The sequence below is a fragment of the Eurypyga helias genome, unplaced genomic scaffold (assembly GCF_000690775.1).
Source record: "Eurypyga helias isolate BGI_N326 unplaced genomic scaffold, ASM69077v1 scaffold5807, whole genome shotgun sequence".
Taxonomy (NCBI): domain Eukaryota; kingdom Metazoa; phylum Chordata; class Aves; order Eurypygiformes; family Eurypygidae; genus Eurypyga; species Eurypyga helias.
This window is the reverse complement of record NW_010261029.1, coordinates 13,623-35,877: the sequence shown is the minus strand read 5'-3', so window position 1 is coordinate 35,877 and position 22,255 is coordinate 13,623. Positions and strand designations below refer to the sequence as shown.

Here is a 22,255-nt window from a genome sequence, read left to right as displayed (position 1 = left end):
GACAGGAGGCAGGAAATTCAGTGTTTTGGCTGAAATTCCATCTCCAGATCAAACTCCTGCAGCCTGATGTCGTGGCGTATGTGGTGTGCTTGACCCTTTAATTCTTTCTACGACTAAATTGATACAGGCCTCCACAGGAGTTTCAGCTAAGACTGTCTGATCTGTAGCTTGGTAATTTTGACTTTTCAATTACCAGAAGTCAGGTTCTCGGAAAGGATGTAAAGGACCTTGTTTAAGTCAGGTAGCCTTTCCATTGTTTTTCCTACATGCAATGGCTTTTTACTTTTTCACAAATTAAAGCTAGCCATCCTGTCTGGTTGCAGTGATCAAAGACCAAGGGTTTCCAGAAAACCACTGGACAATAGAGGATTTTCTTTAACCTTAGTTTTTGGGTTGATTATACCAAGTTATCCCCACAGAATACAGGGGCCCCTGTGGCATAACTTCAGTTTGATAGGAAATTAAATGCTGCTGTACCTGGGCACAGCTCTTGTTCCGAGGACAGGAAGAAGGTTGAGTTACTGAATGTATGTGTGTTCTCCTGTGGCTGTACGCCTGGTATGATTTCATCAGTTCCCCCAAGATGCATCTTTAAAAAAGAGCATGACTTCCTATCATGTAGAGATGCCGAATTACAATAAGTGAGATTCAGGTGGGTCCTTGCTTTATAGAAATGGGGAATTAATTCTCAAAAAGCTGCGGTAATGTCGTGATTTAACTCCGGCTAGCCAAATACCACGAAGCTGCTCTCACAAATCCCCCTCCCCTCCGCCAGTGGAGGGGAAGAATCAGAGGAAAAAGAAATAAGGAAGCTCGTAAAATTGAGATAAGAACTATTTAGTAATTAAATCTCAATTAATATATACAGATACTACTAATAATAAATAATTAAAATGATAGGAAATAAAACATGATACAATATGATACAATTATGATACAGTTTCTCACCACCCACTGACCAGTGCACAACCAGGTGCTGAGTAGTGAGAGCCCAGGAGCCACAGCCTGAGAGCGATTGCAGCCTGAGAGCTGCAGCCCAAATGCTGCCTCAGCAGATTCTACCCTATTAGCGATAGCATGACCAGGAAAACTAAAAAACCCCACCAACTCCCTCACGAACGAGCCAGCACAGGAGTTACCAAAGCAGCTAATGCAGGAGTCAGGGAGAGTGTTAGCAGGTGCCAGGAAGTAAATGAGTAAGAGAGAGTAACGGCTCCTGGACCCCTTCCTTGCCTCTGCCCTGAGCATGACGTACTGTGGAATGAAATACTCCCTTGGTCAGTTTGGGTCAGGTGCCTGAACTGTGTGTCCCCTGCACTGCCTGTAGCGAGACCGTGAGAGTTGGGAACGCAGCTGCAGGATCAGAAGCGAAGAAAGACCTTGAATCTGGTGCAGGAATTCCCCAGTGCCAGCTGAGAACTGATCAGTGCTGCTCTCTGCTCCAGAAACGGCTTCCTAGCAGCCACGATAAAGAGAGTTAACTCTTTCCTGACTTAACCCAGCACAAGTAAAGTCGTGGCAAACAGCTGTCAAAAATAGTGGCTCATGGAGGATGCAAGCTGGCCTTACAGGCTGTCTCTCAGGTGGGAAGTGCTGGCAGATCAGTTAAAGGAAGATCTACTGTGGGCGATGGTGACCAGGTGAATGAAGCATGCTGAGGACAACTCTCCAGAGGGGGTCTCTGTTTTTACCAAAAGCAGACAAGCACTGAAAGTTGTGTAAGCACTGTGTTGTGCTGAAGGCACAGGGAAACTGCTGGATGCGTTGGCCGTATGTGGTTAGGCAAGGAGAGAAGGGTGGGTTCTCACAGAAAAGAAAGTTCAGAAGTAAAAAGTGCTATAATCAGAGACACTAAAGAAATCCTTATGTAAAGACAGAAGCCAAGACTTTGAAAATATGAATCTAACTTTAGGCACACAGTCTATATTTATGCATGCAGGTGCTAGATCAGAAATGATGAGTAACCAGTTATTTCAGTGAGAACTTCTGGACATGCAAGCTTTTCAATTCTAGCCTCTTTCTTAAATGCCTTTGTATGAGTTTAAGAGCTTATGGCTAAACCTTTTCTCCCCCTTCCTTCCATTCTTTTCTTTTTTTAAATTCTTTTTCAAATCTCAGATACACGGGCTTATATGTTGGATTTAATTTCTTCCCCCCTCTTGTAGGAGGATGATTGACTTGTTTCATCACTTCACAGCCTGTAATAGTGCACAAGGAACCTCTTTTATTTAGAATTTTGAGATAGATGCATCTCAATACGTTGTGTTCCGCGGAAGACTTGCTAAGTATTTTGCCGGTGTTAACCTCTTCCTCCTCCTCTGAATGTCTCAAGGATAGAAAAAAGTAAGATAAAAGGCAGATAGATGTTGAACTGCAAACAGCAAGCTCCATTGCCTTGTTTCCTCTCTCCCTTCCCTGCGTGTGGGGCACACACAGGCGGGTAGGCTCTGTGTGTGTGTTGTGTGGGTTTTTTTTTGGTGGGGATGTTTAGTAGTGGGGTTTTGAGGCACGCTGTAAGCCTACTGGACCGTTTGCCATTGTGGCAAGTGAAAGTAAAAACATTCTTGAACTGCAACCTCTGCAATTCTTTTATTGTTGCTTTCTGATAGCCTGGAAATGTGTCTGTGGTAGTAGAGTGAGAAGGTGCAACCTTCTCAACTATTATGGTATGGGGAGCAGAACGGAATACTACTGCGAGGACTAGATTTTTCTGTTACTTGTGTGTATGAAGAGATGCACTCCTAATAGATATTGTGATGCTGGCCCTTTACTTTCTTCTCTGTGGTTTTTTTTTTCTTCGTTTGTTTTGTTTTGGGGTTTTTTTGTTTGTTTTGGATTTTTTTAAATTATGTTTTCCAGTAAGTTGAGTTTGAAGTGCCTTCCCTCCATGCCACCTCCCCCTTCGCCCTGGACCCCAGGAAACATACTCTTGAATTAACAAGTGTTTTGTAGTTTCACTTCCTCATTTCACTTCTCAACCATCCAAACAGCTCAAACTGAGCTGTCCAAGAAAATTCCTTTCATGTTTGCTTTTCCACAATACTATTAATAGGGGATCTTAGTGTGTTCTATAATTGCCAATAAAGTGTTTGAGCATCCTCAAATGTTGATGGACATTGCAACACAGCTGAAGTGTTGAGGCTTGGAAAAGCACTTGGAAGTAGCTCAAAACCAGTATTCCTTGTGCAGAATTGAAACAAAATTTGTTCTAGGATAGGTGTTTGTGCACTGTAACTTTTGCACCTAGCAGATCCTTGTGGCTGTTTTACAGACTTCAAAAAAGGAAGCAAACAGGTGGTGTATCTGGAATCTTGCAGTCACACAATCCGTGGGCTGCTACTGCTGGTATCTTTGTGGGGATGGTGAGAAAGACCTTATTTAAGCATGAGGCTCCTTGTCAGGGGCTACAGCTTGCTCCTAGGCAGAACTGAGTGAATCGTATGTTCGATATGCTGTCAGTATGGATGGAGCCTTCTGCTCTTGAAAGAAGTGTTATTGTAGAGATGCTATTTCTCTTGCCTGTGTCAGCAACAAGGTACTTTCTCTTCGGTGCCTGTGTGCTAATTTATGCCATTGCTAGCTTGCCATATCACAGATTCTTATCTGCACTGAAACTAGGCTCTGCTTAGAATCCAGATGGTTGGGACTTCAGATTATAAATGAAGGTTTTTTGTTAGGCCTTCTTTGCTTTCTATTTTTTCTACTAATATAATTACAGGAAAAATGGTTATCAAGGTTAGTTTGTATAGATATACTGGGAGTGTTTTCCGGTTCCAACAAAATAAGCTTATTTCCTGAAGTGTTTCAAATCTGACCGTGAGTAAGTGAATGTCTGTAAACCTTTCTTTCTATGTTTCAGTAGTGCATCGCTGCTGTGTGCCTGCAGTTCAAGTTTTACTTAGGATAATCTGTTTGTAGCAGCAGACATTACATTTTGATTGAATGGAATGACAGGAAAGGGATAAATTCAGCATGCTGACCATAAGAGCTATTGGATGTAAAGAACTGAAGGAAGACAAATCTTGCCATATTCTTTTTTTCATGCCAGCACTTAAATGCTTGGAATGCAACAAATGGTTTTCATTACAGCTCCTTCCTGAGTTAGTGCATGTTAATTCTTGTTTGCCCGTATAAAAATAAGCCATGCCTATACATGCCTTTTTGAAAGGAGGAGCTAGCGAGTCAGTCGGTGCCACAACTGACACGGAAGAAGAAACAGAGGTCGATCTGTTGTGTTTCTTGGCGTTTGGTCCCGAGTTCTGATGAGTAACCATGCCATGGCTATGGCAGGAGGAAGCTTACCCTCTCCCCTACGAATAGCTGACACTTTTTAAGGCAAGATTAATTTGATCCTGTAATGGTTAACACTTTTAAATAAAATAATTAATATTTTGTTAAAGAACTGATTTTTTGTGTGTGTGTGTTGGTTGAACAATAGAAGAGAAATTTACTTTAAGTTACAGACTCTATTTTCCTTTGGTTTTCAGCAACCAAGGAACAAGAAAGAAAAGTGGCCTTCAGAGGAAGATTTCTGGCTTTTTTTTCCTGTCCTTTCAATCAGGCTATTTTTCTTAGCCGCTTGAGCCTTTGAGGTCTCATGAAAGTTTTGAGTTTTGTTCTGAAATGTGCTTGTTTCACCTGCGTGAAGCACCTTCACTAGCTCTTTCAGCAGTTGTGGTTTTCTCCCTGGCAACGTTCGTTCACCTGCTGTCCAAAAATATACTGGTACAGCCCAAATTAAGCATCCAACTTGTTCTGTTTCAATGTTTATTTTGCTAGGTGCAATCGATGTGTTTGATACTTAATGGAAATGGAAGGTTACAGCTCGGAGGTATGTGGGGAAGGTGATTTTGTAGATTTTTTTTTTAAATGGTAGGGGTTTTTTTTGACCAGCTGGAGGTCTATGAACTAACATCAAAATCAATTACATTTACTGTGGTAGTCATTCTCAGGGTACCAACTTGTAGTATCTGGTAATGTAGCTTGGAACATACTGGTACTGTCTTTCTTACCCAGTTCTGTAGAGTTGAAGCTAATGAAAGCAGCTGGGGGAAACGAGGAAATTTCCAGTGTTCCCACTGTAGTAAGTGTGCCAGTTGTGGCAGAAGGGTACATTGGCTTGTTGTCTCATGGCCAGAAGCCTTCAAAGTAGTCACTGAGAGTGCCGAGTGTGACAGATGACCTAACCCAATCTTCAGTTCTCGTATGTTTTGTACCCTCCTTGGTTTAAAACTCTTTTTTTGAGATCTCAAGATCTCAACTCCCTTTTATTAGGCACAAATGTTACCTTCTTACTTCAGCATTAGAAATTATACAGATAAGCAAGCTCTCTTTTGCCACTGCTTCAGTGCAGTTGTTTCCAGTGTCTGCAATGTTGTTTTGCTTTCCTGGTCACCCCTTAGAGTCCATCTATATAGTCTGCCTTTTGCTGTGACATCTCTCTTGCTTCTCCACACTGAAGGTGCTACAGCTGCCTTTCTAGTTTCTCTTTCCTCCCACTCCTGCCTGCTTTCTTCATTGGGATTCTCCAGTATCTTCATTCGTTGCTCTCTGGGCGTTTGTCTTCTTGTGTTCTGGGTCCCTGGAGCTCTTACTCTTTGCTTACCTCATTTGGTCTGTCATCTGAAATGCATGCCTACTTTTCTTAACCACAGTGTGTTGCCTTTGGCAACGTTTGGGCTACCAAATAGGGGTGGCTTGTGGTTATTTGTTGCTTTTTAAATGGCAAGCAGTGACGTTTACAGCTGAGTAAATAGCAGGCCAACTCTTTTCTGGCTTTCCTGTGCAGTATCTGGTGGCTTATTTATATTAGACCTACATATTTAAATAGCATTGGTTTTCAAAGTAGCCTTGAAAACATTGCAATTCCCTTCAGTCTTCCGCCTCAGACTTGGCAATGTTTGGAGTCTTTGGTTTTGAGCAGTAACTGCTGGAATTGTGTGAATCTGATGTACCTTTTCATGAAAAGTTTCTAGTTAGTGTATTAGTGTGTTCAAACCTTTATTTTGAGGGCTAAAACCTGACAGCTGAATTTCGGTATTGCCCTCCTGAAATGAAGCATGTAATGCTATGTAAGTACCATTATATGCTAAATGTCATTCCATTCATTATTTCATATGCTTGAGCCTGATAATGTGACTGCAAGTGTCATGCAAGGAAGCAATCCCATTATCCTGTTCTTAGGTTAAAGCAGCACGTTTCCCTACTTTTGTGTGGGAGAGGGTTATGTACTGCTGCTTTTACGTTTTGTAGTGTTAAGCAATAGCATCAGAAGCCTCCTCAATGCTCTTTGATCCATAAAGCACCTACGCTTGGCTGAGCCTCTGGGTAACTTGTCCTTCAAAGAAGCTACTGCCCTCTTTCCTCATAAGCTTCAGGAGAGTTCTAACATACAGTTTTGCTGAACTTCCTTTCTAGAACAAAACATGAGCTCTTCCCATGGATAAATTTGTAGGAAAAGATACATATTTTTGTGAGCTAAAATGGCCTTTTAAAGCTGTGTTCAATTTACTGTGTTAAGTTGTAGTAAATGCAAAAATAAACAACCTAAAGCAGCTCCTTTTAGATTCTGGCAACCGGATAAACTGACTGTTGGTGTCCTGTTACATGACAGAAAGCTAGCAGTGGGAATAATGGGTAGCTGTTTCACTGCAACCTGATGATACAGAGTTTGAAAAGGTCTGAACACTGCTCCATTTAGCTGTGAGGTCTCTGTGAAATGCGGTGTCCTTCGCTTTCATTGTTGTAGCCCGATCAGATCTCTGCTCCAATTGCTTGTACGCTTATGCAATGGCTGCTGTTGTTGTACTAGAATAATGCTTTGAGATGATGTGTGTGCTGTAGCCTTACTGTACCAGCACAGAAATGTTTCAGGGACAAAATAAAATCCAGTATTCTCTTTGGGAGAGGTGCACATACTACCCTTCAGGATATTCTTACCACACAGACCTGGTTTGTGCTAGCAAGACATTGAAAACAAGTATTTTTCTTTCAGTGGCATTGACAGTTAGGAAACAGTGTACATAATTTTGTGTCTATTCTGAAAAGTCATTGTTGAAGGGCTCTGAAAAAAAAATAGATCATCAGGCTGGCTGTTTGCATTATCAGCCTGAATGACGGGAAGAATTGGATTACTTACGTGACACTGAAGGAGCGCTGAACCTCTGTGGTGCTTGCCTTAAGGACAATTCGGGACCCTGCATGCACATATTACCTGCTGGCCAGCTAAAATCTGAGATCAATTAGAGTCTTAAAGATGCCTGTAGGAAAGTCTTAATTCAGTTGTTCGTTTGAGGATTAGCCTGCAGTGCTTCACAGAAGTAGACTAGAAATTAGAGCCAAAAGCAGAACTCAACATCTGCAGTAAATGAGATGTGAGCACTTGCAGGGTGGCAGTTTCGGGTAGGAGTCCTCGTGGGTTTTGCGTATGTGCTAGAGTCAGGTTTGATTCTTGCTCTTGCAGCTCATCCGTGCTGTGTCCTATATGTGCACTAGAATCCAGTCCTTGCAGTTAAGATGGGTGCATGACCCCACAAGCCAGTTAGACTGGAAGGGTGCTGGGGAAATAGATATTAGATGCACATAACTAATATGGTAACAGTGGATCAAATCAGTAGGCTACTTCATTGAAAAGCATATCCTAGGCGTACTCAAAATAGTAGCTACTGTCACTTGTCAGTATGTATGTCAATCTTATGGGTGGCTTGTTTTATGTACTAGCATTTCTGGAGCAATTACTGTGCTGGTATGGCACAGTTTAACCCAAACGAAAATAGAAAGCCAGGCCAGTGATTCCCTTCCCCCTTGCATTCATTTTTGCCAATGAATTCAAGTACTGTAGTGCTATATGGATGGTCTATTATTGCCTGGTCAGAAAGGTGAAATGGTTTGAGAGAATTGATAAATGTCACTTTATAATTGGGTTATTGAGCTAGGTGCTTTAGGGCCTTCTGTTCCAGGCTGGTCGATATCCTGATTTGAACATAACTGGATGAGAAGTGTTGCTTGCACTGTTCCAGGGAGGCTGGGAATATGTAAGAAGTTAATGTAGAAATCTTATTCACCACTTTCTCCTTAAGCGTGCTAGCAACTTTTGTTCTTAAAAAAAAAAAAAATCTAATTATATTGAGCAATGGTTGGTTTTTTTTTCCTTGAGTGCTGTGTAAGGTCATCTAGCTCCCTTAGGGGTTCAAATAAAAGCAATGAGAAAGAAAGATCAAAGATGGAAAGCTCAAAGCAGCATTGTTTCCAGCACTGAGTCAGGTTGGCTGCAGCTCTGTCTAGTTGGTCTTGAAAATCTCCAAGGATGGAGATTGCATAGCCTCCAAGTGACCTGTTCCAGAGCTGCTCTGCTTTCCTGACACACCAGCTCCTCGTATAAGAGCCAGGTTGGTTTGGATCTCTGGCTTGAACCAGCCTGCAATTTCTAGTTTCCAGTGTAGTCATCCGACACGTCCCTTCCCCCGTTCCCCTGCAGTGCTTGGGCTACAGCAGCCCTAAACTGTCGATTTTTATCGTTGGTGTGTTAAGACTTGTTTGCTTTGATTTTGGAGAGGGGCCTGCTGGCATTTTATTTCACAAAATGATATGCGCTAAGCACAAATTTTGAAGTCATTGGACTATTTTGACTTCAGCACAAGAGAATAGTTCGATAGAAAGTCATTCTACTCAAGGACAGGACGGTGCATTTTAAAATGTACCTCAGATTACTCTCTGGAGTTCGAGAGCTTTCCTCACCTACTTGTAAAATACAAGTACTTTTTGCCTGTTTGGTCTCAAAAGAGTCAATATTCTGAAGCATTCTGTTTCTCTGTACCTTATTTTGAACTCCTTTTCGGTGTATCATTGCACTCTTTCTCCTGCTGTCTAATGGAAAAGATAGGAAACAGCATCTTGAATTAGTCATAAGAGGATGAAATTGGAGCATTTCCTAGACCCAGGCATCTTCTGCGGGATTGCCTCCTTCAATAGGAGAGGGTAGTTGCCATCAGCTCTGAAGTCTGGCCCAGATTGGAGCTAACTGTCAGTCGTTCTTCAAGAACACTGAGTGCAAAGTAGTATCCGTGGTACTCACCCTTTGCCTTGGTTGCTGCTCAAGGACAAAAGGTGGATGCACAGCACGTCGGTCAGGCCAAAGGTTCGTACTGAAAACCAGAAAACCAAATGCTGAGGATGCTTGATGCTCACCATGTCCAAGTGCTGCAGGTGTACTTCCCATCTTGTCCAGACAGAGCTGCTGCCAGAGAGGAGGGAGAGAGGGGCTCACATCCTGGGCTGACACTGAAATGTGCTGCTGTGCGAGGGCAGGGACGAGCCCAGCTCCCCAAGGATGTGCAGTGGAGCCGAGGGGAGCGGGGGAGCCCCACGCTGATTTGGGGTGCCCTTTCCCGGTAAGCTCTGTGACAGTTAAAAGTGGTTGTGCGTCGTCTGCCCAAACCACGTAGTTCCCTGTGAAATTTGTCTGTCTGCTGACAAAGGTTTCCAGAATTAGCTCAGATAAAGACAGGGCCTGACTGTAAGGAAGAAACTGTTTTTGTCGACCATCCAGGAGGTGAACCATGACCCCCCCAGACTTATGAGTGAATGAGTCTGGTTTGTGGGTGCCGTTTCCTTGCTGTAGCATAGTCTGAGATCAGCTACATCCACGCTGCATGGTGTGGTTCTCGTTACCTTATGCTCCAGGCTCCGAGACACAAAGAAGCCCAACAAAATACAAGCAACTTAAGTTCTGATATAACAGGAGCTGCAATTCCAATTTTTATTTTAATGTGATAACGGTGGCCCATGTTTTGTATGGGTGAATGACACCGGAAAGCGCAAAGCCTCTCGAGAGGGTTGGAGAGCTGTCTGGCACAGAGGAGCTAGGTTGGTGCAGCCTGCCACAGCATTACATGCTTGGACCAGGCTCCCGAGCAAATTACCGTCTGCTTCGCTTGATTTTTCTGGAGAGAAGTCACTGCATTGCTGCCAGGTTTTCCTTCTGGACTAAGCTCGTCTTCGCTTTGTTGTTGGTGAGGAGACTGAGGCTGGGCGTGAACCAAGAAGCTGCTCAAACAGGCGTAGGTGCTGTTGTGGTGTAAAGGGTCTGTACGTAAAGCATAAGCCCTGTGTTGCTGTAATGATTATTTGAGAAGCAGTGGAGCTGCCGTGTCTTACCCCTGGGTTATATTACTTAGCATCATTTGGGTGCTGCTTTGTTTCGCTGTCTCTTGTAGCATTCATCGTGCGTTTAATGTGGGTTGCTTTTCATGAGGGCTACCGTTTGATGGGGTTGATATAATACTGAACAGAACGGGAATCAGATTGCTGATAAGACTTCTGGATAGGCATTGAAGAAGTGTAACTTACAGCAACATGTTGTAATATTTTTCTTTGATCCTGCTTCAGTTTAGGGAGCTGATGTCTGGGAACTCGATCAGGCTTTGTGACCTACGCTTGGATACTTAGCCCTCGCTTTGTTGACTTACTCTGCCTGAGAGCCAGCTCTTTGTCCTTTTTGCCCTTATTTTCCTCACACTGGAATGAGAGGGTGATACTGCATCGTAGGTGTTTCTGAAGGGTCTGTTTAAATACCACAGACCTAACGCGGTGGTGGCTGCTGCGTGCATCTTTAACGTAATGCACAGGTACAGGTGGTGGAGACACTTTCTTCCTCTCTTGACCTGCAAACTTTGTGCCTGCCTAGCTCTTAAGGAGGAAAAAAAAAAGTTTGTGACATGTAGCTGAGCCGAGGACACTTGTGTAGTGATGAATTTTACATCACTGACAATATATGAAATTAAATAATTAATTATAAATGTTGCTTTGTCTTTTCAGTACATCAACTGTGGTAACCTGGAACAGCTATTGGACAGTAACCAGCATCTGCCCTGGACAGTGAGGGTGAAACTGGCTTATGACATTGCCATGGGAATCAGTTATCTTCACTACAAAGGCATTTTCCACCGAGACCTTACATCCAAGGTACTGCCTACACATGAAGGGAATTTATAATGAAGGTACTATAAGTAGTGGTTTGAGTCTTTCTCTTCCTTCCGGCAGAGAACTACTGTTACGTAAGGTATGATCTAAGACATTTTGAGAAACAAATTAGAATTTATAGGAGTAAAACTTTCTTCAAAACATGTTTCTAGTTTGTATCGAAACTGAAAAAATACCTATCCTGAAGGAAGGTCATTCCTTAAATTAGTTCAGATTAGGATTTCTCAGAAAGCAGCTGTAGAGTTTTTAGTTCTGAATTATGGTTCAGTAAAGTATTTAAATCCCTGGATAATTAAGCATAACAATCTAACACTTGGAACAGGTCAATCGTATGAAGAACCAAACTGAGGAGATTATTACAAATGCTCTTTAAAATCTCCTTGTTTTCTTTCTCCATGTATTTCACAAATAGTAGCAAGAGTGACCTTTCATTACTAATTCAGCACTAAGTGTTGTCCACAATCCTGGTTTATGGTTTTTTTTTTTTTCATTTCTGAAGTCAGTAAGATCAAGCCAGTTTACCTGAAATTTTCAAATTTCACTATTTCCTTCAGAAAGATATTTCAGTGGCAGGGTTTTCAGTGGACATTTGTACTGCTTTGGTGACGAGTTGTATGAATTTAGTTGGCTGAAGTAGCTAGCTAATTCAAGCTCAGCTAGAAATATTGACATAGGAGCACTAAGCTCTGTGAGCAGATTGCCCCAGTATTCACGCTGGGTCTTGCCATCCGTTGCAGTCTGTGCCGAGGGCTTTGCTGTCCTGTCTCTCCTGTTGTCTGGTGCTAATGAGCTGGTTTAAGCTGACTGCGGACTTGGAACATGGAAGTCCAAAATGGTTCTTGGGAAGACTTCATAATGTCGCTTCAGTCAAAAGCATCCAGAAGAATGTTGTCTTGGCCTAAAAGGAGCTATTTTTTCAGATTAGAAACAGCGTTTGCCAATGAAAACACAGCATAGTGTGTTTGCAAATGTGACTACTAGTCCTCCATCCTTTTTTTTTTTTTCTTTAGGCTACCTTAGTGTAGTGTTAAACAGATGAGGGATGTGCATTTAGCCAAGGCGAAACTAAAGTAGTTCAACTGGTAGGTGAAAGACATACTTCAGTGAAGTCATAAAAAGGTGTCCTTTCAAGGGAAAGGTGCTGAATTCTGCAAGGAAGAATATAAAATTTATGGAAAATTCCCAGACTTGGAGTCATATAACTTGGACATGATACACTCTGAAAACTCCATTTCAGTCACCTTGGAGTGTGTGGATAAGAGGTGTGTCAAAAGAACTGAAAAGATAACGTGGTGTTGCTCTCTCCTTTTGGTTAAGGATGTATTTAGCACATTTAGGAGTGGGGAAGTGCGGTTACTGCAAGGAACCCAAGTAACTAAGGAGAACTCTGTGCCTGCAGCATGTATCATAAACACGTACTGTGATGGCTAGTCATATGAAAATCCCTTTCCCGAGTTCTCTGTGAATGCTTTTGTTCAAAGCTTTACATAATTGTATCTCAGTCTCTGGAACTGCCCTCCCAACGCTTCAGTGTTATCTGTTGTTGAATGTCAGTTGTTCAGAAACGCACCCGCTGGGAGGACTGCATGATTTCACAGCAACAGCCAACTCGCCAGTGGCCACCCGAAGTACTAAGGGTTATGTAAAAACACCCAACCAAACCCTAAGAATTTACTAGGAGTTATGCTGTATTTGGATGGTTCTTGATGCTGTAGGTATAGTATCTGTGTGGGTCACACTGGCAGCTGTCAGCATAAAAGTTTGTCATCAGCTATATTCTGTACTTTCCAATTTCCTTGGGTTTTTTGGGTTGGTGTGGTGTTTTCTTCTTTTCTTAAAAATTAAGTTTAAAAGTGTTTTTGAGGTGATGTATGCACTTGCTTGTTCTGTTTGGGAAGGGAAGTAGATGAAACACCTGGCCTTAAATGCCCCAGTACTTGTGTATTTTATTAGTGTATTGTTGTACTGATGAAACACACTTTAAAATTAAATCTGTTGGTCAAATAACTTTCCTTTTGGACAAATGATTGCCCTGTGGGCAGGCTAAGTTTTAAACAAATCAGTTCCAAAGCAAAGGATTAAGAAGATAATCATAGCAAAAAATAGTCACTGAAATATTCAACCCTGTGTGGCTTTTGGCTACTGCTTGAGGAGATGCCTTGTATTTTACTGGGGTTTTACTGGTGGTGGGATGGGCTGTCTTCATTCTTACTAGTAAATAGTGTGCATGAGCTGAAGGAAGATACTTCCCTGGGAGAGAACTTGTGGTCTGGACTGGATAAGGGCAGATTCAATACTGTTCATTATTTCCTTCTTTCTTCGTTAAACTTCAGTAATTGATGTGATGGCTTTATTAGTCAAATGAAGGCAAAGATGAGGATTTAGACATCTACAAAAATATTACAGAGTCTGGGTTTGCTGGGGGGAGAGGGAGGTATTTTTCTAGAAAACTTGCTGGACTTAGGAACAGAATGAAACCCTTCCTGTGCAGGAACATCTCCCTGCTTTACCTGAACATGGTAGCACACTGCAAATTATCCCTCTAATATGATTTTTTACTATAAAAATAATTTGAGATTAATTTAGACCTGTACTTCTGCCTTTCTTCTGCTGATTCTGGCAAACCTCTAATTCCTGCGGCTCCCTGGAGCAGGTGGCACGAATACATGAAGTTTTTTCTGTCAGGGCACAGAGTTGTCTCTCGCTGACAGCGGCATTATATGCGTCGGTGTACTGGATGCATAAAAACTTAAGGATGAGTTCCTGTCCCCTGCCAGTGTAAGACTGAAAAATAAGTGGGTTTGACAATTAGTATAGGGCAGGGTGATCTCTCTTCCTAATGACACCACGTGGAGAGTAGGAGAACAGCATTGATACTACAGGAAGCCAGAGGGAAGAATGGCAGAGAAGAGTAGATGTAGGTCATTACAGTCGATGTGACAGCCCACAGGGGATGTCAGCCCTGACATCCCACTGGTGTCCTTTCTGCTGCCCTTCTGTCAGGGATGGGGGCAGTGCTTGTTAGAAGAGAGTGTGCTGCCCAGACGGCTGGTACTGACCCGCGTTGTGAGCAGCTCTGGGCTTGGGCTGCTGGAGCTGATCAGGCTCATCTGCCCTGATCGACAGCATCAACCTAACTTGAATCTGCCAGAAGGTAAGAGTGGTCGGATTAGCTCTTCCTGGCATGCAGATAGTAGGTGTGTGGGCAGGGTGACTTGTTCATTTTATAAGCCAATAAATACAGTGTCCTCACTTTTGACTTGTCATAAAGAGATTTATGCAGAGATCAAGCCACAGATAAGTTACGACAACCAGCCTTATTGGCTCATTCCCTGTCTCCTATCCATATCGCTGCAAGCCCTGTGAATCAGTTCTTGTTTGGGGCTCACTGTAATGTGCACAAGGAGGTTTTGCATCCTGGAATCCTCAGGATTTCTCTTACCTTTCAGTGATTCTCAAGGAGGTCCCATTATAGATTTTAACTCTGACAGTCTTAGTCATAGCAGATGCAGTCATTAAAACAGAAATAATGTGAAACATTGGAAGGGTTTGCATAGGAACCAGTGATAAAGTTTTTCTTAATCTGACTTGTTTTTGCAACATTCTGTCTGTTGTCACCCACAATTAATATAACAGCGTTTGGGAAGGCACAGGGAAGAAGTGTCCAGCCTGCAAAGAGAACGTAGCAAAACCTTTTTGTACCTCACCCCTTCAAAACAAATGTCTTACTGCTACACAGAGAATTCCTTTTACGACTTGTTTGCGCTGTGTTTGCATTGCATTCAAACCCTGCTCTGAAAGTACTATTGACTTCCTTGGCAGCTTACACCAGGACTGCCCTTATATCAGTGAATTTACTCTTACAGTATCTCTGAGATGAGGGAGATGAATAAACTCAGCCTTATCGGAACAGATTAAAAGCAAGAATATTGGTGAATATTGGGTATGTGTTTTAAGACTTTGTTTGGAGTACTTGGCATTTTACACATGTTCAAGTTCAAGGCAGTATGTTGACTGACCTCAGGGCAGTTGGAAGCATTACAGCACTTGTAATAGGTTTGACTGCTGGAGACAGAGAAAGCACAAGATCAGCAACAATCTCAGATTTTGTTAAATTAGCTTCCTTATCACAGATTCTGCCTGTGCTGCTGAGGAAGGCCAGAATACAGATCCTGGAGTAACATTACAGTAGTCTTGACCAGAAGACCTTCTTTTCCAGCCCAGCCCTTCATTTTCATCTTTTCCCAGCCTTTCTTTCACACTACCGTGTCTGTGGCAATAGTGGCCCAAGTGTTTTATGCAGAGCCTCAATACACTGTCAGTGTGAATCCATTGTGTGCACTGAAAGACACTGATGACAGGTAGAAAACTGTGGTCATGTAATTAAAGACTTCACCTTAATGCATGCATAAGGGGAAGAATGAACCTTCTCACAGGAAGGTTATCATCCCCATCTTTTGCACAATATTAATTTTTTGGTGTAGGCTATGTTGTGTGCAACTTCCATTTAAAAAAAAAAAAGGGAAAATAACAAAGGCATTACGTACTTCCTTTGCAGGGTTAGAAGTTTAAGATCTGTAGCAGAGGTGTCTGCTTCTTCAGTTAATACAGTAACTAATACATAGTGTTTTTTATTAGTATTACTAACAGACATTGCTTGGTTTTGCTACAGAGCAGGAATAGACAGAGGAGCAAGGGAGACTCCCTGGCAGTGAGAAGTGAACGTCTCGAGTCTGCCCATTTTCCCAAGACTAATCATACCTACTCTATGATTATCCAGTCCTTTCTGCTACTGTGTAATGCGAGCCTTCAGTCAGGCTTTTCCTCCTTGTTCCAAGGCTTTTCTTCCTCCTTTTGCTCCCCCTTCCTGCCCCCCAGCCATACTGTTCCATCTCCTTGTCTGGCTGACTGCAGTTACCCTCTTTCTATTGCTCCTCCTCGATGCTTTATCCAAGCTATCTTTCTGCATTCGGGTCTTTCGTGTGTTTAGCCTTTTCTAGCTCTCCCCCTGTTCTGCTGCTCCAGGTTAGCTCTGTTCCCTGTCCCCTTCCCGCCACCTGTTTGCTATACCTGCGGTTCTTGCGTTCCCCTCCCTGATCTCAAGAGCCTCGCTCAAGGCCCTGGGCTCGGTCCCTGCCAGCCCCTAGCTGGGACTCCTGCTCTGCCTTCTCACCTTACTGGCTCTTTCAGATTCCCCACATAGATGGCCTGTCCTAGTCTACTTTTTTGCAGGGGTGGCAAAAGGCCTCATCACGTTTCATCACGTACCAAAGCTGGGTATGATACCATGGGCTAATACTTTTGAGCATTTTTAAAAATCTTCATTATTTCAGAATTTGCTTGCAACACACTCTAAGTTTGTTCTCCCGGGCAGCTGAGCTGTCTTGGCTGACCACCCCTCTTCCTTCTCCAAAAACCCACTATCAAAGCTCTTAATTAAAAACAAGCAGGCAAACCCCCAAACAAAATGCCTTTTAGTTTTGCAGAATTACGTACAAATGAAAGCAGTGTCTTAGAACCAGGAGTAGGCTGTGAGCAGTTTTAGGGAATGTTGTGAGCTCCATCGATGATGAAATCTGGGAAGACATTCTAATCTCCAGGCCTGCATCTGGACTCACACACATACAAATGTGTGTATTCCTGCCAACGTATCCCTTCACTTCACAGTAAATGCGTAATGGCTCACCCCCCCTTCACCCAGAGCGGAGTCGTCCGTTGCTACGGGGCAGAATCACGCATGTAAGCAATTACCGTGATCATCTGATGTAACAGAAATTCGCTGCCTTTGGGCTTGAAAGTGATGTGCCCTGACTTCCTACCTGGTACGCTGTTTGTTGTTTAACACAAAATAAACGGAAATAAACCCCGAGCAATGAACAGAACCTTTGTGTGATGAGCCTCACGCTTGCTGCTGTGGCTGTAAGGTCCCCTTTGTGCTAGGTGGGCGCTTGCCTGAGTATTTTGCACCACAGGGGAGAGCTTGTGCTGCAAAAATTAGCTGTTTCAGATGATTATTTCTAATGACAGTCGCAATACTAAACTTTTACTGGTACTTTGGGACCCAAATGGAGCCTGCCCCTCAAACGTAATGCATTTAGTTTTAAAAATGTCTCTAGTACTGCAAACTTTGTACATTTAATTGTCAATGGTGTATCTCCTAGGGGTGATAGCGCTTTAAAAACAGCTGATGCATCTCAATTGGCCTTTAAGGATTTTAATTCAGTAACAGGCATCAGAGGGTTGCCAGTGACACTGCAGTACCGTTCCTGTGTTTTCTGGAGTGCAATAAAATCTCTGAGGAGCTTAGCTTCTATGTCAGTTTGTAAAATAAAACGATGGGGTTTCTTCATCTAAGCAACTTATTTTTAACTCTGAAACTTTTGAGTCTATTTTCGGTTTTGTTTATGTAAAAGGGGGAGTAGAATATTGCATTCGTCTTAGTAGGATTATGCTGTGCAAAGCAGATGTTAAGCTCCTGTAACACACAAAGGGGGCTTTATGTTCTTTCACATCTGTCTCTGCATAAACAGCTCTGTTAACTCTTTAGGTCTCATGTGTGGAGCTCCTCGCTTCTATTAAGAGACTGCCTCAGGAGGCACTGATGGGGTCCCTGTTTTGGGGAGAAAAAGCCTTGAGAACCCAACTGAAGACACATACTGCCCTCTTTAACTCTGTGAGCTGCCAAAGGCAAGAACATCCCTGTCTGTAGAGGTCCAGAGAGAAAGCTTGGGACAGTCATGTTTTACTGCCTTGCAGTTTATACAAATAACGCAGTAGTAAGTCAAAAGTGTTTTCTTGAAGTCCATATAGTAAAGCTGCTTGGCATTTCATCTCATAGGCAGTTCTTGAGGAGCTTTTCATATTAGAGGGGTTCAAACTCTTGCGTCTCTGTGCCAAAATCCATTAACAAAACTTCTGCATACCAAATCGATACACATATTTTTTGTAGAAACTGAGAAGTGTGACTTCGACAGTGGAGACAGTGCAGTACGCTCTATTGTACTTCTACTAAGATACCACCTCTAAGCTTAAATCTAAAAGCTCTTTTCAACCTTTTAGCCTCTAACGAGACTTTGTCCCTTTTTTGATCCTGGTTTATCTAGGCAGTAGAATGCGAATGCTTAGAAATGTCATTCATTGCGTGCACGTCAACTGCCAGTTACTGAGGGCTGTGTCCGTACAAGTCAGCTTTTGCATCTTAAATCTGGTAACTAAACTACCTGTGCTGTGGGTTTGGCGCAGTGCGTGTAGTGGCTTTCCTAGGGGGTGGGGGTTGGGGAGGAATGTGGTGGTGCTGGGGGTTGGCCTTGAACACTTGGAGAATCTCAGAATGCAGCATCGCCATCTGCAGAACTTTGTCCTGAATGAGCACTACAGGCTCGAATGGTGACATCTAACCATGCTACTATCCATAGGAGTTTTTACTACGGATTTCAGTAGGAATAGGCTCCTATCCCTTCTGGGTTCCAGGAAATTGCTGCTTAGCTACATAAAATTGTGCCAGTTCAATTAAATCGGTTTAGTTCCCCTACAGTGAGCATTTGTAGTGACAGTGGCGGTTTTTTGTCTGGTGCATGTCACCTGCCCATGGCTGATTTAAGTGTGGATAAAAAAAGTCAGTCTTTTACTGGAATACGTATCCTAATGAATTTAAGTTCCCGTTCCCTGGATGTCTTCAAGGCCAGGCTGGATGAGGCTTGGAGCAACCTGGTCTAGTGGAAGGTGTCCCTGCCCATGGCAGGGGGGTTGGAACTGGATGGCCTTTAAGGTCCCTTCCAACCCCAACCACTCCATGAATTAATGTTTATAGCAGCAGTGTTACCCCAGGCTTTCCTCCATTGCCTTGTCATGCAAGGACCTCTCCTGCAGGACCCCTGGACCCCACAGCAGTGGGGTGTGCACTCTGTTTGGTTTCTTGAAAGGCCTGCCCTGAAAGGCAGCCTAGCTTTGCTGCAGGCAGCTCCCACTCATCTGGAGAGGAGCTCAGAGCTGTCAGGTAGCATTACTTGGCAGCTAGAATGGATACGTTATTGGTTTAATTTATCTAGGGGTAATCTACTTGTATAGTGTCAGTGCCATACCTGTGAGCTGAGACTGCCTGGGGTTTGGGGGGTGTGTGGGGTGTGTGCTGGTGATGTATTGCTGTCTGGTGGGACGTGGTTGTATACTGGTAAGAAGCTGAAGGAAAATTTGCTGTGAGGATGATGTTGTGTTTAAGCCTCCTGCTGGTATCAAAGCAGCCCTGTAAATTACTCCAGATCTTGAGGTCAGTAATAGTGTTTCTGCAGATTTTTAGTTATGTTGAAAATAGTTTTTAATCTGGATTTAAATGTTCCCCTGAAATTTCAGACACCAGGGGTTACTGGAGTATAATGTTAATCCACAAAATCCAGAAGGGTAAAGTGAGTAATTGCAGTTTTGCTACTCGAAATGTAGTCAGAGGTAATGCAAGAAGGAAATCTAGATCTTTAAACTAGTTTTTATGAGTTGTAGAGGCTTTTTTTTTTAATGCTGAATTACCAATCATTTCTAATTGCGAAATCCGTGGCAGAAAATAACCCAATACTTCACTGCATAAACTGGCATCAGCGTTCTTGTACACTGCAAAAATGTGTGGGGTTCCAATAGACTCGTTTTCTGTGTGGTACACAATGAATTCCACTTGTCTGAATCATTTGAGTAAGATTTTTCCGAAAAGTTTTATCCTTCTCAGTTCTAAGTCCACTTAGAGCGACCAAATGTTTGAACAGAGGCAAGCTGAATGAATGTGCTCTTTGATAAAGGACAACAAAGCCCGTCACTGAGAAGCTTTGCTCTCCGGGCAAGCATGGTTGGTTTAACTGGGTACATGTTTATGAGTCCCCCAAACTAACCGACTCGTGCTAAACAAACAGAACCCTGCATCTCAGGAGCCCGGCGCGTGTTTCAAGAGGCTGCATGCATTTTCTGTACACGATGGCAGAAGTGGCTTGCTTAACATTTAATTGGCAGGAAGAAAACTCACTTCAGAGCCTGAACCGCAATCATCCCTGAATAATGCAAACAGCGATGACCTGAACTTGATCTTTCAGACAAGGGACTTGCTTTTCTGGGTAGTGGCATTATACAGACCAGCTAATGCTTTGGGGTCAGCGAAGGGCTTTTGTACATCCAAGGACAATAAAACTGGAAAGTGTTTCCTGCTGTTCAGCTAATTAATGCAGGGTACCACTCTGTAGGAGTCACCGGGGTTTTGCTGCCTGTCACTGCTATTGTACTGCCTGCAGACGGACACGGAGCAAGGTGTGCGGTAAGGGAATGAATGCTGTCTTGCTCCACGTATTGTGGGACAGAAAAAAACTTGGGCAAGTCAGCTGTCGATTCATTTGGTGAGAAGGGAAAAGATGTGGTCAAAGCACGTTTCTGAGTTGTAAATAAATAACAAAAATAAATCGATAATACCCTGTGTGCGAGGTGATGCTGCTGGAGCAGAATTATCTGTGTGGCCTTAAATTGCCCTCCCCTCCGACACTGGAGGGCACATTTGAAAGGAGAAGTTTGATAGGTTCTCCCTATTGGACTTTTCCCTCAAATCATGTTTTACGATTTACTGTAGAATAAGGAACTTTATTTGAGACTTTAAAAGCACATATAATTTTGTCACACATTGTATTTCTGATGAAAATCTACTGCAAAGCAGCCAGTTCCTTTTCAGTAGCTAACGTAGCAAAATATATGAAGACATTTATGGTCTGCTCTGATGTTGTATGCTGGTCAGGTGCAGGGGTATTGTAAAGAGAAAATTGAAGGTGTCATAGTGAACAGCATGTATTGCATACTTGAGCACTAAGGGACCTAAATCATCTTAATTCTCGCTGGAACCTAGCTGGGTACGTGCTGCCTGTAGCTGCCTGCTTTCTCAGCAAGTTTTTTAAGTGGATTATTAACTCGGTGTAAGGCTGTTTGCAGCATCTTAAGTTTGACAGACGTGTGATTGTGCTGTGGGGGGAGGGTAGGGGAAAAGGGTGGTTGCTTTCAGACAAAAGCTTCTCATAGATGAATGTCTTCCAAACAATATCTTGTAGTCTTGGTCCAAATTAAAAATAAATAATAAAACAAACAGCATATGGGTTTCATGCCCAGACAGTAACTCTTCTGTTTTGGTTTCTTTTCTTCCCCAGAACTGCTTAATAAAACATGATGAGAACGGATACTCAGCAATAGTGGGAGACTTTGGCTTAGCAGAGAAAATTCCTGATCACAGGTACGTGAACTGATCAAAATACAGCGAGAGTGGCAGTGTGATTGCAGGTCAGAAGCTGTAATGAGCAGGATCCCTCAGGACTCTATTGCATTTTGACATAAAACTTGCAAAAAACATCCTCAGTCTTCAGTCTAGAGCTGCAGGCTGGTTGACCAAAATATTCTAGCCCTATTTACTTTTCATTTTGTTAAATTTATTGGTGACATTTATGCTTCAAAAATGTTCCAGTGAGTAGAGGATTTACTCAAGCTTTCCAGCAGGTCCCCTAAGCAGGTACTGGGGAATTTTGGTTTAAAACAACAAAGCAAACACAAAAATACTGTCCAGTATTCTGGATTGGGATATAATAAACGTCCTCTGTTGTTTCCTAACAACTTTAATTAGCTGCTTTCTGTTTTCATAAACAATATTCAGTGTCATTCCGGTATTATTCTTTTTAACCTCTGGGTTATTAGTTAATATGCAGGTTTATAACAAAGAGAATAGAATTACTGTCTACCAGCAGCTCACTATTTTGCTCTCCCTAGGGTGAAATTATAATCTTAACTCATTTGAGGAATGCACAGCTATTGTCACAATTGGAAATAGTCCTTTTGTCATCCCTCTGTTAGGGAGATCAAGGACAAGGATTTAATTGTTCTCTCTGTATATTGGCTTGTGTATTTCAGAGTATTCTGACTGTGAAATGTGCTGTCGGGTTTTCTCCAGTGTGTGCTTCTACATAAAATAAATAAAAGCCTTCCAGCTCTTTTGACTGCACAGAAAAAAAGATCTCAGCTATGCAGTGTTTTTAAACTGCACATATCCTAAACCGGTGTCTTGGGAGGTCTGAAGGCTTGCATTAATGTTGATGAAATATGGATCTAAAAGCTTAACAAAGTGAACAGTTTAATTTCCAGACTACCGATAAGTACAGCCCATGTGTATCTTGCACGAGTCTGTGGAATCTCTGCCCTTGCAAGCCCATGACAAAATCAGGAAGGCACCACAGGTGGCTTAAAGTGCTCTTCATACCCAGGTTAGAGATGCCCT

The 22,255-nt window shown here is 42.7% G+C and overlaps 1 protein-coding gene across 1 annotated transcript in view; it reads left to right on the top strand.

The window, feature by feature from the left end:
- Positions 1–22,255, top strand: part of TESK2 (testis-specific kinase 2) — a 72,639-nt gene that overhangs the window by 39,676 nt on the left and 10,708 nt on the right. Inside the window, exons 4-5 of the mRNA XM_010155216.1 lie at positions 10,816–10,962; positions 21,141–21,223. Of these exons, the coding sequence (XP_010153518.1) occupies positions 10,816–10,962; positions 21,141–21,223 (230 nt within the window). The remainder of the gene's footprint in view (positions 1–10,815; positions 10,963–21,140; positions 21,224–22,255) is intronic.